The sequence below is a fragment of the Pinus tabuliformis genome, chromosome 6 (assembly GCF_031772625.1).
Source record: "Pinus tabuliformis cultivar Carrire ecotype Pingquan chromosome 6, CPIR1, whole genome shotgun sequence".
In the NCBI taxonomy this organism is placed as follows: domain Eukaryota; kingdom Viridiplantae; phylum Streptophyta; class Pinopsida; order Pinales; family Pinaceae; genus Pinus; species Pinus tabuliformis.
Genome location: NC_142292.1, coordinates 1968802795 through 1968818832, shown reverse-complemented (window position 1 = coordinate 1968818832; position 16038 = coordinate 1968802795). Strand labels below are relative to the sequence as shown.

The window sequence follows — 16038 nt, the reverse complement described above, 5'->3', positions numbered from 1 at the left end:
AACCCATCTAAAATTTTGAAATTTAACAACTAGATTTACAAAAATCTTTGTCAAATTTTCTTTAAATATAACCGAAATTTCCATATCCACAGCGTCGTTAGACACACGTTAAAGAAATTCTGATACCGTTGACAGAAACTTAAAGTTTCTAAAATTCGGAAAACTAAAACTTCAGAAAAAGGATGAATTTTAAACAATTCACTTTGGAAGTCTTCTGTAATAAATGTTTGAGACCTTTCCAAGTCTTCTGTAATAAATGTTTTACAAGTTAATCAACTTGATCACCAAGATATATGATACTTGCGAGTGAATTTAGGCTAGAGGCGGTCCCGACCCTGGTTTTTGCATACTGCTATGAACATATTATCAATTTAATTACCAGACCCTTAATCACCAACCAATCTGCTTTGTTTTGTTTTAATACCAGGACACTTGGCTCATTTTTTATCAAAGATAAAATAATCTACGCCTATATAATCTGTTTGAAGAAGCGGTTACAATCCACACAACTTCAACTTCCTCACCGCCTTTGGGCTCTGGGGTTTTAATTATAATGGCCGAGCAGGCAGAGGTTTCTGAATTGCCTGAGTTGCCTGAGGATTTGAAACACCAAATATTGGTGTGGCTTCCAGTGGATTGTATCTGCAGATTTCGCAGCGTATGCAAAGACTGGAATGCTCTCCTTTCATCCACCAAATTCATAACCAGAAAATGGGGGGAGGCGCCTTCCAACAGTATGCCATGGCTGGTTGTGCAGAATGCCCAGTCCAGAATGCCTCACTGTTTGCTTTATTGCTTCTTCACCCAGAGATGGAAGAAGAGTTCTTCCATCTCCCTTTCTTTCCTGAAAGAAAAGGAAATTCGTATTGATTGTCATGGATCTGCTGCAGGTTTGTTCTTGGTGGGAAATTTTCCAAGATTTGTTGTTTCCAATCCTCTCACAAGAAACTCAATAAAACTTCCCCCAATTTCATCCATATGGTCGGTTAGAGCCATCGGCATCATGGAAGGGGAGGACCCCAGTCGAGACACATACAAAGTGGTGGCAGTGGGCCGACCGCGCGATCAGAAAGGCGATTTAGTGGAAATCTACGATTCCAGTGACAAGTCATGGAGAATTGCAGGGCAGATGCCCGAGGATTTGTGGGTAGTGCGGGCACATATGGGAATGGAGTTGGTTTTTTGTGATGGGGATTTCTTTTGTTTAACAATCATGAGTGGCTGCTGGGGTATAATGGGTTTCAACATCAGAAATGGGACTTTCATTTCTGCACCCTTGCCAGAGCTGGCTAAGAGAAAGCAGATTTTCCCTTACCTGCTCACCTGTGGGTCGCGGGTTCTAGTCACAGGTGGGAAGGTCAAAGACGGAGAGGGGCTGTTGCAGGAGGTCATTATATGGGAGTTCGCAAAGGTGAAGGCGGACTCCTCTGTTTCTTCATCAGCATGCTGGAAAGAGATCGCTAGAATGCCTCCATCAATGTGTGAGGATGTTAACAAGACTCTGTATAATATTGACAGCTCTATGGGATGTCCCTTAATGAGCTGCATAGGAGTTGGGGATTGCGCCTGCTTTATCCTCAATGGATGTATGAGGGTGATGGAGGTGGTATTTTACAGCATAAGTAAAAAGACATGGGGCCGGCTTCCCACTTGTCATTTAGATAACGAAGGGTATGTGAGAGTCATGGCATTTGGCCCTAGGCCTGACATGAAGGTCGGTTGAAGGTTGATGTTTCCTTTTTTTTTCTTTGTCTGGTTATCTGCGAGATTGCTCTTGTACAGGGTTGAATATATGCCGCAACAAGTCTTTTCTTTCTTTCTGGTTTTCTGTCAGATTGCTCTTGTATAGACACGTTTTTCTGGGAGATTGCTCTTGTATAGACACGTTTTTCTGGTTATCTGCGAGATTGCTCTTGTACAGGGTTGAATATATGCCGCAACAAGTCTTTTTCTTTCTTTCTGGTTTTCTGTCAGATTGCTCTTGTATAGGGTTAAATAGGCACGTCAACATATATTTTTCTCTGTTTCTGGTTAGCTCTCTGATTGCTTCCGTAGAGGGTTGAATGGATGCAACAACTGTTCTTGTAATATAAGTGTTTTCGTAGAGGGTTGAATGGATGCAGCAACTGTTCTTGTAATATAAGGGTTTGAATTTTCAGAAATATTGGTGGTCATATAAGGGTTTGAAGTTCTAGAAATGTCAAAAGATTTGAGAAAATGTCAAAAGATTTGAGAAATGATTTTTATATTTATTATAAGGGTTTGAATTTTCAGAAATATTGGTCATATAAGGGTTTGAAGTTCTAGAAATGTCAAAAGATTTGAGAAATGATTTTTATATTTATTATTTTTAGTAAGGTAGATTTGAGCATAACTCTATGTAATTGTATTCTAACGAGATTGTTTTTTTTCCATGAAAATCATGAATTCTAATCAAATTGGTCTGAAGTCTAATCAAACTATTTTTGTCCTTGAAAATCATGAAAATTGGGGCAATATATTCAAAATAATAGATCAAGGTAAAATGATACACTTAACTCATGATTCAAATATTTAAAAATTTCTGGAATCAAAGACTATTGTCGTGTCTTTGAAACACTGGGACGTGTGTTGAATTACTCCACCTCCTGCGTCTAAAGTTGTAGGGTCGGGTTTACATTGACTTTAGGGATATAAATATTGATTGATGTTTGTTGGGCTTGAAATCTAATGACTATAATCATGAATACCTCTTTTGTATTTCTTTGATCTACTCCATGACAAGATTGTTGTTGGTGTTGGTCTCCTTAAAATATCTTCCCCTTTGCACCTATCTTTGCAAATGATTAATGCTTGAGTCAACCAATGGGCACTATTTTTCTCTTATACAAAATCATAAAACAAATTTGTTAAAGGTGCCAAGAACCCACTAATTGAAGAACCATTGTGGACTAACTATTGAACACCTTTCCTTTGTTTGTTTGTTTATTTATCTCCTTCCTTCCTAGAAGGCCAAGTGGCCCAAGAATCAACTACAAAGGCTCTCGAAGATGTAATCACCTATGCACATATCACATGAATGTGGACATTGGTGCTCCCCATTTTATGGGGATCTCATGTCCTTGAGCAATTTCATGCATGTGCCTAAGATGCCACACATCCCCCATGTAATCCAACTTCCTAGTTTATCATGTTTCAACAACATGTTTGGTCAATTTTTTGTGCTAACTGTAGTTTGATTCAATGAGTAGACTTAACAATGGACAATAGACTTCCATAGTACCATAGTACCAAATTTGAGGTGTACATCAATCAATGGAATGATTTGATAGTATATGTGGGATGGATTGACACTCCATGCACTCATTTTACCTTCTACTCACCTCTAGATCCAAAGTCTATACACCTAGTAGTCGACGAAAATGCAATTGACTCTATAGTTGTGCTCTAGTTCCTACTCAGAGCCATTGTTGAGATTTGGTGGTTGACTTCCCTTCCACCTCTACACTCCCTTGTGGAAACTCTATGAGTTGTCTATGATTTCATGAATTTTACCTTCTCTTTCATTCTTGGTTGGAAGAGCTTTTCATTTGTCAATCTATTTGGATTTTTTTTAATGATTCATTTTGAGTCACATCTCCTCAATGAGAGGATTTTCTTCCCTAAAGTGACCAATGAGAGATGATGAAACAACTTCATTCTCTTCTTCTCTCATACCATTTTGCCTACTTAGTGATTTCCCTTTGAGTCGAATCTACCATAGTTCATGCACCCCTCCTAAAGTATCTCAAATCTTCTTTAGCAACATTGTATCATCCAACTCCTCAAGTGCATTTAGTGTGAAACCTTCCACTATAGGTAGAATTTTCTCTTCTTCTTCCCCATCTAGCAAGGACAATTCTTAATTTAAATGGGAGGGGCTAGTTCCTAGAAGAAGCATTATGGGCCCTCTTTTTTGTACATATACGTGTCAGACAAGCAGCTGACAACTGTCACATCATGTTTACAATCACATTACAAACCATATTGAAGCATATATATGCTGCTGCGCAGCTTACAAATCTGGGATCGAACTCTGGTGGGGAGCGTGGCAGCCGACTGCCCCAACCATCGTTCCATGCACTCGCGTGCAACTAGCAAGGACAATTCTTATGATCACAAATTCTCCATATTCATCATTAAATGCATTTTCATGTATGTAGGTGTTAGACATTGGGTTCAACACTCCCCGTGTGTTTCACAACATGGACTAATCGCCTCTCATAGATCATAACTCTAGGGAGATCATAACTCTAGGGATTATATCAAAGACTAATACTTGTGGGTTTTGGTCTAATGAAAATCGTGATTCCTAAAATATGTAGATTCATGTAAACACATTATCATTAAATTCTATCATGATCTCAAATAGTCTATATATCCACACCTTCAACTTTTTCAAAAAATAAAAATACACTCTATACCAATATAAAATTATAGTTAATCTTATATTACTAAATAGTAATAATAAAAAATATAAATTAACTCATACTAAATAATAATAATAATAATACATTTAAAAAATATAAATTAAAATACATCTTTTATTATTATTTTTTGTTATATATTATATTATATATCATGATCATATTGATTTGTAAAATGCATTATGCCTTTGTCCATACGATCGTTGTTACACTAGAAGTGATCTTTAACTTATATTCAAAATAGAGGACTCATATTTATTTCATCATTATATCATGTCCTGTTTCTTATCGTTGTTACACTAGAAGTGATCTTTAACTTATATTCAAAATAGAGGACTCATATTTATTTCATCATTATATCATGTCCTGTTTCTTATGTGACGCTTTACAATATAAAAGAGAACATAATATTTACTTATAATTTTCATTGTAATTTTAATTAAAAGTTGATTACTTGAAAATGAAAGCTGAACTCTTATACATAAGATTATTTCAATAACCAGTTAAGCTGTTTTAAAAGTTAATCTTATCTAATTTTTGAAATCTTGAAATAATTATTAAAACTAAAATATGGTCCTTCTTTCTTTTAATATTTTATAATTTAATTTAGTAAATTAAAAGTTTCATATTCATATGGTGATTTCTCAACTTAATAATAATAATAATAATTTTAAAATAAACACATTTATTAATATAATTAATTTTTTTTCAAATTTATTAATAACTTAATATACTTAATTTCTTTTAATTTTATAATTAAATAGTGATGTTAACAAAACAATGTGTGTACTTCAAACTTAATTATCACTAATTGGCTTACTTTGTTGAAAATGTAATAAGGAATGGCTTTTTTGTCTTGTGCCATGGTTAAAGATGCTAACTCAAATTCAGTCTCATTGCTTGAGATAGATTTCAATTGACATGTGTGATGTGGCATATCACTAAGTTATAGTTTAATTCAAGGTAGATGGATTTCTATGAATTATGTGCTAGTTGGTTTCTATAATTTAGCAATCTAATTGAGTTAACTACTAGTGTTTGTCAGTGCACTAATATCTAGTTCTAGAATAGAGATAGACTTGAGTTCTTGAATTTAGTTGAGTAGTTTGACTTTTGTTAACTCAACTGACTCTCAATTAACTAGTTGCAAATACTAATTTTAGCCCTGGTAGGTCATGTCAAATACTAATTTTAGCCCTAGTAGGTCATGCAATTCGAATCGCCTATTGAGATTGAATGAAGGCACACATCTATTTATTCATTGTACATAGGTTTTTGTGTAGAGGCTTTAGGATAAAGCAAAGTAATTTCTCTTGGAAATTGCGCAATGAAATATGAGAAATTCCTATTTTTAGGGGCAAAATTGCGCTACGAAATAGGAGCTCCTAGCAGGCCTTATTTGCCTAAGTGTTGGGCAACTCTTGTGGAGATTTGATCAATATTGAAGGGGCTTCAGGATTGAAGCAAAATCTTTGTAATAGATAAGATTGTTCAGTTGATAATACAAGCAAGAGGGGTTTTTCCCAGTTGGGTTCCCCATATATATTTTGTGTTCTATGTGTGATTGTGTTTCTATTCATTGTTTTCTTTTCGTAGAATTTTTGGTAGAGAAATCATGTGTCTTTTGTAGATCAGTTTTCTCTCATTAGCAGCTACAAGATTTCAAGGATTTTCTACATGGCATGAGAGCTGAAAACAAGATAGAAACCAAGTTCCTTGATTAGATTCAAAGTGCATTGAAGAGGAAACCAATTAGTGCAGGAATTCTACAAGTGCAGGAATCATGTCAGTTTATGGTTTGAGGACAAAGCATGCCCTAGAAGGAACTTTGAATTTTTGTGCATGGAAGGAAAAAATGGAGGTTGTGTTAGATGATAATGGGATTTTGGAATACATCAAGACTAATATTCCTAAACCTCATGCATCAGATGCACAACAACTGACTCAATGGAAGAAGGATATTGCCAAAGATAGGGGCATAATCCTAGGAGTCAGAGATCATATTGTTCCAAATTTGCATGGCAAGGAGACACCATTCTAGATGTGGAAGGATCTTACTTATCTATTTGAAAGCAGTAGTGATGCTAGAAAGCTAGCTTTGAAGGAAAAATTGAGAAACATTTCCTGGGAAAGAATGAGGCCATTGTTACATATCTATCCGGGTTTGCTCAAGTGAGGGATGAACTTGAAGGTGTTGGAGAGATAGTTCCACCAACAGATCTTGTGAGTTTCTTTTATTGGGCTTCACAAATCTTGGCATAATTTCCAGGATTTAGTGAATGGCAGAGATAATCTCCCTAATTGGGAGAGACTGTGGTCAGATCTTGTGCAGGAATATATAAGGAGGAACACAAGGGATGGAGTCTCTTTTAGGTCAGAAGATGAAGAGAACCTTGCTTTAGCTAGAAAAGGGAAGAAAGCCAAGGGAAAGAAGGCCCAAGGAAAAACCGAGTTTAGTCGGAATGGAGGCAAGGAAAAGAAGGATCTTAGCAAGATCAAGTGTTTTCATTGTCATGAGTTTGGACATTAGGCTACAAAATGTCTAAACAAGAAATTTAGCAAGCGTGATGCAACCACAATAGGAGGAGAAACACTCTCTTCTCAGTTTGAATTAGATTTCTCTTTGATAGCTTGCATGGCATGCTTAGTTCAAGGTAATGAGTGGTATATTGAATTAGGGGCTTCTTTCCACATGACAAGGAATGATCTAAATGTATAGACTTGAAGATCTTTTAAGCAATTTTGCAAGTGTAAATTATATGTGTTTTGGGTAGAGGATCAATTTACTAAGCACATAAAAGATGATTTTTATCGCAGTTTTTTAGAAAATAAAGAAGACATCAGTACCACAATACCATACACAAGACAACACATGATAAAGGATTTCACCTCTCCTGGGCTACATCTCCTGGTCCAGCTTCCAATGTTGGGCCTCTTTCATTATGCTCAAAAATATGTGTTTACATCAAGTTATAGTGCTCAGAATGCTAAAACAATGTGTCCAATGGCTCCAGAATAGTAAAAAACCCTATTTTGGTTCTTTTTGCACCTCATTTGGCCAAAAATTGAGAAAATTATGCTTGTTTCCTCCTTTTTCTAAATTTCTAACTAGTGATCCCACAATTCGCCCCAAACCTAGCTTGAGCGCCCCAAATGCGAAAATGACACGCAAGCCTGGCCTACATTACCGTTCAATAGGCAGAATTGTAGGGCAGATAAATTTTCCATTAAGCCCCCAGTTCCAAAAAATTAGGCCACATGGGGGCCATGTGCCTAGGGGTCGGGGCTAATTTCTCGCCTCCACTAGCCGGGCCCCCAACCGCTTGACACGCAGTCATATGGCTCCATAAAACTTGGGATTTAGTGCTTAAATTCTGTGCTGAGGACTAAGCTTTCCATCTGCTGCGTTGAGGTCATGTGGTGGCCATATGGCATGGGGCTAACCCCCGCTGCAAGTGCCTAGCCGCTAGCTCCTCCGCTTTTCCTCCAAAGGTCATATGGACTTCCATATGGCCTTGGGCTGGCCCCCATCCAAAATCTTCATCCGCATTTTCTAGGGTTTTCTCCAGTGTATGGTTCGTGGTGGGAGTCGTGACCATGGGGCTGGGGCTAAGCCCTAGCCCATGGTCATGTTATCACTCCAAGAAACTCTCCTAGGTTGCAGCTCGGAGATGCCTAGTAACATATAATCTTCAATATTGTTCTCTGAACTATTGGAATAAATGATGGTTTGGATCAAGTCAGATAACCATTTCAACTATGTTTTAACTCAAGACATGCATGAACACCCTCAGCTTACAAGGCTTTAGACCACTAATGCTCAATAGTTTGTAGATTCAATGAATGGATGGAGAATACTGACCATACCAACAGATGCATACATAAACATAAATGAATGGCTAGCTACAGGCAGCAAAAGAGAATACTGACTGTACCGACAGATGCATATATGACCACATATGAATGGCTAGCTATAGGTAGTAAAGAAGCTTGCAAATCTAATTCATCAAAGCAGAGATAAGATGACAGTTATCTGGCCTTAGACACAAAAGAAAACATGAACAAACTGTTCAAGTGCAAGCTTAGAACAGAAGAGAAAATGGAATATTGAACATATAACAACAAAAGAAGCTTGTATTACTAATGAATGAAGATGAGACGCTTGAGTAGCAAAGTCTCTACAGTCTCCAGAAGTTTGAACCCTTATTACATTTAGCTTTTAGCCTTTTATAGGCCTTTTACAATGATTCTGAGCCTACTGAGGCTCGAAGTCTTAATCTATCCTCTCTGTCCCTTTAACCATTTGATGCCCTGACTAGGCAAGCATGGGCTTGGAGGATTATTCTTCTGACAGCAGAGTAACTGTATTCAGATATTTTGGCTACGTTGGTAGGACTGTTGATGCTCCATGATCAGTTGTTGTTGTGGTTGTGTTGCGCTGTCTATTCTCAGCCTCTATGTCGGTTTGGGGAGGAGCTGCGCGTGTTGTGGCTCTTTCTATGTTTTAACAATGTAGGCTTTCTGTTAAAGAGGAATAATGTTGCCCTAGTGTGGACCTCTGTTGAAAACAATGTATATTTTTGTTTTAAACAAAAAACACAACAACGCTGAGAATTCCTGCCCCTCTCTGCCCTTTTCGGACCTCAAAAGGTCCTTAAACATGGCTTTGTGTTCTATCGGGTCCACCCTTGTTGCCATTGCAAATCGCAAAAGGCCTGCTCCTGTGTATTTTCCTTATATTTGGAAATACGTGAAAAACACTGAAAACCATGAAAAAATCGGCCTTGGTGGACTTCAAAAAATTATGTATTTCCCTTCCCGGACCCTTTTGGGTCTGGGCTTCATCGCAATCGGCGCTGCCCCAAGGTTCCTTTGTATTTCATTATATAACGAAATACACAAAAAATGCATTAAAACAAGGCTTTGGCGCAGACTTCAAATATTATAAAACATCTTATATAATGTTGTCGGGTCCGGCTATCAGGCCGCACCATATGAATATGTCAAGGCCCCGTCTCTTGGTTTCCACCGATAGTGATCCGGTGATGTAACGTGGGCCGTCGATCTCCGCGCGCGATCGACGGTCCATGTTTAATCGCCAATCGCAATCGCTCCTTCCCCCTGGTCTATGCCAATAACACCGACTCGCCTCCGCCGATTGCGACCCGCTGATCCGATCATCGGCGATCGCTGATCGGCGATGTCCAGCGCCGATTGCCACTGCCCGAAGTCCTTTCTGCTTGATGATTTGCGATTTTCCGCTTAGATCTAGGCCATTGATCAGCCATATCTAACGGCTACTGTGCATTCTTGGGTTTTAAGCCTGTGACAATGGTTTTTCACTATTTTTCTTTGGTTTTTTCCTCCCGATAGTGTATTTCTGCCCTTCCAAGGGCTCTTGGCATGCTACGGTTTTGACTTTGAATGATCCTTAAGAGGATTTTGAAGACTTTTGGGGCATACTTGGATCCTTTGGCATGATTTTAAGCAAACTTTGGAGACTTTGGGAGTGTTTTCAGTCCATTTTTGTGCCAAACGCCTCCAAGGCTAACAGGTCCCACCCCTTTGGTCCTCTTAGGCGCGGTGACCAGGGTTGGGGCTTAGCCCCGGCCCTACCCCCAACCATGCCAACAATAAACTTTAAATATGTCTGCACTTCTTCATATGTCAAGTAACATTGTACTAGAGTTGGCAGAGGTCTTTCCTTGTCTATGCAAGGTCTGATGTTCAATTCCCCATGGGGATTTTCGGCCTCCATACAAATTTTGGTTAGCCATGAGGAGGCCACAGGGCAGCCACTTGTTGGCCCATGTGGCACTCCCTCATTGGACCACCACAACAAACATTCAACCAATGAAAATAAACCACGCTTCAAAAAATCACCTGATGCGAAGTGTCGACCAACCATTGGACGATGAAGGAGCCAGTCATCCTTGTTATACAGTAATTTGTTGCACTCCCTATCTCATAGCCTGAGCTATCGAACTTTGCCAAAAATGTCACAAATCGACAAAATTTGTCAATAAATTCACCAAGAAAAACATTGATTAGAGCATCTCTGAAGAAAAGAAGAAGAAATGCCTTGAAGTAATTTCGGAAGATCTTGTCAAAAAAACCTATTTTCAAGCCCAATGCTACTTTTAGCAATAAAACCCATGCTGGTAACCCAATGCATAACTAATGGATATCACTGTCAGCGCGGGAATTATAGTGAAAAAGTTTGTTGGTCCTCTTTAGACAATTTCTCCAAAAATGGAGCTGAAGCTTCTTTTACTAGAAGCCTCAAGAATGACGAGTTGGTTATTGTTGAATAAAGATATGGTCGAGTTATCCCATTTTGAGTCCTTGATCCTACCTTTAGGGATCTTCCCCTTAAGATGTGGACCTTCTTCCCCCTTTTATGGATCCCTAACTCCCTCTCCTTCCCTATAAATACATTCCCTTATACCCTCAAATGGTTGGTTAGACTAGATTGGTCATGTTGCTGCTAAATTGTGCCTAATTGCTACCAATTTGTGAAGGAGAAAGGAGAGCTTGAGAAGTCTTGGCTTGGACTTGGAAACCCATCCTGAAGGAGGCTTCCAACATCAAGGCAATGGTTGTATGCTTCCCTCTTGTGTTTATTATTAATACAATGCATGTTTACTTTCCATAAGCATGTAAATGATTACTTGCTTAGTATGATGCTCCTTGATCTATCATATGGTTTACATTATAATGCATATGTTATGATTTTCCTTTGTTTTCTTTGTTTTATCTCTCTTGAAGGTATTCATTCGCAGCATAATAGCGAGGATCGAGCTTGGAAGTGAGGAGATCAATATCGACATCGAAAAGCAACCGCATAGGAGTGAGGTAGGCCATCTTTCCTCTCCCATGTCATTTTGATTTAAAATAGGAGAGTTTTGCATGTATTTATTTTAGTTGTTACTAGATCCACTCATTGGACTAGAGGGATCGATTATATTCGTAGAAGGGATTTCCTAGATAACAAATTGGCGACTCCACTGGGGAACCTATAGCCCTTTCAACCCTCCTTTTTGCATTTAGCCTTTTTTATTAGTTTGGCCACCTTTCAATGATCCTTGGTTTTGATTTCCTTTGAGTTTGTACTTTGAGTAGTCGGTTATTTAGGGTATCAGGTCTAGGGTTTTGCTCAATATCTACTTGTTTTTCCTAAAATTTCCTCGCTCAATGCATTTTTATCAATTACAGTCGTGCTGACAACGCTGATTTTTCCCAGTACAGTCGTGTTGGAAACCCTGTCTTCCATTGTCTACCCACACTGGTCCATTTTCTCGTCTAGCACATATTTTGTTGTGTAAAGTAGTGTTGCCAGCACATATTTTTCTATGTAAAGTAGCGTTGATGACCCTGTCAGTGCGGATTTTGCTATGTAAAGTAGTGTTGATCCTTAAAATTGAGAATTTTTAGGGTTTCTACTAAAAATCCTAGTGTGTCCTGATCTTTGAGGTCATCCTCCTGCTCTATGTGCATTGAATTTTCTTTGATTTGTGTTAGTTCCTTTGTGGTGTGCAAAAGTCCCTCCCATTGTTTGAAGTGGTGAAAGTAAATTTTGGTTGAGTCTTTGATTCTTTGAGTCAATTAAAATTGTTGTTTGTTGCTTGTATGTTTGGAAGGAATATTGATTTGTTGTTGTTTGAGCATTATTAGTTCTTTTGAGACCATAAAGAAATTGATTTTGCATTCATTTAGTTTTCATCTCATAATTTACTTTTCATAAAGTGCATTAGATCACATTGCATTGAAAAGTCATTTTTTGAGATTTATCATTGGACATAAGTTATATTGTTCAGTGATTGAAAACTAAAAGTGCATCGAGTGCATTCTCATTCATTGAAAGAAAAATTGAAATCATTTCACTTTTGGTGGTTGTATTTGGAAAATGAAAGTGAAAGATCTAGTTAGGAAAGATTTGTTTGTTGCATTCTTCATTGTTGCATCATTGTTTGAATCTCTTCCCTTACTAGATTAGCTTTCATCAAAATGGAAAGATCCTTCTCTCATGATAGTTGCATCATAGGTGTTTAGGTGACATTGATCTTTGAACCTTAAAACTGAAACTTAATCCAAGATCAACATTAAAATTTACCTCAATTAACCTAAGGAAAATTTGGAACATTAACGGAAACGTTTAGAGGTCTAGGCTAGAGACGTGTTTCAGCGTTGTTAAACGTAGGAGTTGTTGTTATTTGCCATCGTTGTATCCCAAGGGTGAAATCTCGTTCCACGTACGGAAGTGTATAGGACCGTTCTCTAATACTTTCGATTATATCGTAGGTGATCCATGCATGATAAGTATATGGGAACTCTCTCATCAAACAGTTATGCATTAGAAAACACTACTACAAACTGCACTCCCATGTATCGTCACGTATATTTTGGGAGTCCCCTATAGGTTTCTATCCTTCCATAGGTAACCAATTCGGTCGCCTTGTATACTGTGATACACCGAACACAACATTCAAGAAGATTGTTTGTCGTACGTTAAGTCCTTGGTTTGCCAAGGTGTATATTGCAGTTCACGGTTTCTTGGTAAACCTTTATGCCTAGTTACCCCTTTTTGATTTATTTTTGTTAAGCTCTAAAATCAATTAATTGACCGCAGAAAAGTATCCTTCATGTGGAAATACTCCTTAGTAGATCTTAAGTTGAGACTAATGGAAACACTTCCTGAGTCTACCAACCAAGGAAACCCCTCTGACAGGAATCATATTCCTTTTCCTTCTTTTGGAAATGTTGGTGCTCCCTACATGGAAACATTGTCCCTTCCTAGTTTTACCATTGGTTTGTCAGTTTGGTTATTTTCGACCCCTATGGTTCTGAATGTCCAAATTGCTCCTCAACCGATCTCACGAGAAAAAAAATTATCATGCTCTCATGAGAAAAAAAATTCATTGGGAAATTTTTTTATAACATTAGAAAAGAAAAATATTTCACTTTAAAACACATGATTTTTAAACCCTTCAATTTTTGAAGTCTTCTATAATAAATGTTTGAGACTTTTCGAAGTCTTCTGGAATAAACGTTTTGAGAAATCTAATAGTTGAGAGTGAGTCTAGGCTACTGGGGTTTTGTTTTTCTCACAGATCATCACTTTGCTCATTTTTAATAAAGATAAAATTATTTGTGCCTATATAATTTGTTTCAGAAGCAATTACAATCTAGAACTTTAACTTCGGGCTCTGGGGTTTTAATTATAATGGGTGAGCAGGAAGAGTTTTTTGAATTCCCTAAGGATTTGAAACACCAAATATTGGTGTGGCTTCCAATGGAGGTAGATTTCACAGCGTATGCAAAGACTGGAATGCTCTCCTTTCATCCACCAAATTCATAACCAGTAAATGGGGGGAGGCGCCTTCCAACAGTATGTCATAATTGGTTGTGCAGAATTCCCAGTCCAAGATGCATGACTCTTTGCTTTACTGCTTCTTCACCCAGAGATAGAAGAAGAGTTCCTCCATCTCCCTTTATTTCCTGAAAGAAAAGGAAATTTGTATTGATTGTCATGGGTCTGTAGCAGGTTTGTTCTTGGTAGGAAATTTTCCAAGATTTGTTGTTTCCAATCCTCTCATGAGAAACTCAATAAAAATTCCCCCAATTTCATCCATATGGTCGGTTAGATCCATCGACATCATGGAAGGGGAGGACCACAGTCGAGACACATACAAAGTGGTGGCAGTGGGCAGACCGCGTGACTAGAAAGGGGATGTAGTGGAAATCTATGAGTCCAGTGACAAGTCATGGAGAATTGCAGGGCAGATGCCCAAGGATTTGTGGGTAGTGCGGGCACATATGGGAATGGAGTTTATTTTTTGTGATGTGGCTTTCTATTGCTTAAAAATCATGAGTGGCTGTTGGGGTATAATGGGTTTCAACATCAGAAATGGGACTTTCATTTCTGCACCCTTGCTAGAGCTGGCTAAGAGAAAGCAGATTTCCCTTACTTGCTCACCTGTGGGTCACAGGTTATAGTCAAAGGTGGGAAGGTCAAAGTCGGAGAGGGGCTTTTGCAGGAGGTCATTATTGTTGAGAATGCAACAAGATGATGCAGCTTAGTGGAAAGGAGTCGCCTTCACTAAGTGGGTCCGCAGGCAAATTATGGCGCAAAGTATATTTTTAGACTATGTCTATTTTTAGACATATGGATCATGGTCTATGAGTTGCAGAATTTTGTTTATGGATGATTGGTCATGTTGGGAAAAATAGATGGACTTATAGTTTTGGGATCACAGCAGGAGTGATCAAAGTCTATTTTTAGACTGGCAGTCAAAAATAGAAAAGTCAAATATTATTGTCTCATAATAATATTTAGACTATAAACTTTATCTTATTCTCTTGGAGCACTTCAGTTTGAGCTACAGATGTGGCACATGCAGCTGTCAGAAGGAAATATGCTTTCTTTGTGGGTCAATTGAGTTGTTGCATGCAGGACTTCAGTTAGAACTCAAGCAGTTGAGTTTGGTGGAGTTGATGGAGTTGTGTTCAATTTGACTTGGTTAAACTAGTTGTAATTAGTCTAACTGCAAATAGACTAATGATGAGTTGTTAAACTAATTATTAACTCATAAAGCAACTAAAGAATACATCAGTTAACTCAGTTGCATGTCAGTGCATGTACAGTTCAACAGGGACAGGTGTTAGAGGATGAGATTGCTATCAGTTGTGACTATAGTTGTGCATGAGGATTTGTACAAGCAATGTATTGAGTATGTCAATGAGTATTGCATTGATTTTCCCAGTGGAATAGCTTGTGCTCATGTGATTTCTAGTGTGAGTGATTCTCAGCAGGTTTATGCAATAGAGGCAGGCAAAGCAGTGGAGAAGATTTGAACTTGTGACTTGTTTGGGTCTGAGCTGGTTTGTGTGTAACAGGTGGAGATAGTGCTAGATACTTGAGAGGAGTATTGTACTATGTAATGTTACATGTTCTCAATCATTAATATACAAATAGTGTGGGGTTTTCAGCTGTAAGCTTTCCCCGGGTTACATACTGTGTTAATGTGTGCATGCTATTGATGTTTCATTGTTTTTGATGCTGCTAAATTGTTGATCAACGTAGAGGAGCTTATGTATTGTGCATGTATTCCGCAATAGTGCATGATCAGGATAATCTCTGTTGAATATGTGTTTATTATTCAAAATTTCTACATGGTATCAGAGCTGTTGATCATCAGATCTACTATTCAGGAAGTGTTTACATTCTATTTCTTCAGGCAGAGTCTGTAATCGGGCCAGGTAGCCTCTGGATTCATCCTTCCTTGGGAAGGTGAGATATCCGGTAAAAGCCCATACAGTCAATCTATGTACGAGAAATACTTTGTTCTCACGAATCTTAGATCCGAGGCGGTTGAGTTTGGAGCTGGTGGAATTCAAATTTGCAGCAGTGTTTTCTTGGTGTCAACGTTGCAATGTCTTTCAACGGATTGCGATTGGAGTATGCTCTTGAGGGCAGCTCGAACTATATTGCATGGAAGGACAGGATGGAGGCGGTGTTGGATGATAATGGGCTGAAGGAGTTCATAGAGGCTAAGGTCCCAAAGCCTACTGATGTTGCCGCAGCTGAGGCTTG

General features: G+C 38.3%; 1 protein-coding gene across 1 annotated transcript; it reads left to right on the top strand.

Annotated features, from left to right (window-relative positions):
• The first annotated feature begins 482 nt into the window (after window positions 1-482).
• Window positions 483-1998, top strand: LOC149267072 (F-box only protein 6-like). The gene has a single exon (XM_089431382.1). It carries the CDS (start codon window positions 554-556, stop codon window positions 1721-1723), a length of 1170 nt encoding a protein of 389 aa, XP_089287508.1. The 5' UTR covers window positions 483-553; the 3' UTR covers window positions 1724-1998.
• The last annotated feature ends 14040 nt before the right edge of the window (window positions 1999-16038 follow it).

Coding starts and splice junctions, on each gene's coding strand:
- LOC149267072 (XM_089431382.1), top strand. CDS start 554: ATGGCCGAGCAGGCAGAGGTTTCTGAATTGCCTGAGTTGCCTGAGGAT.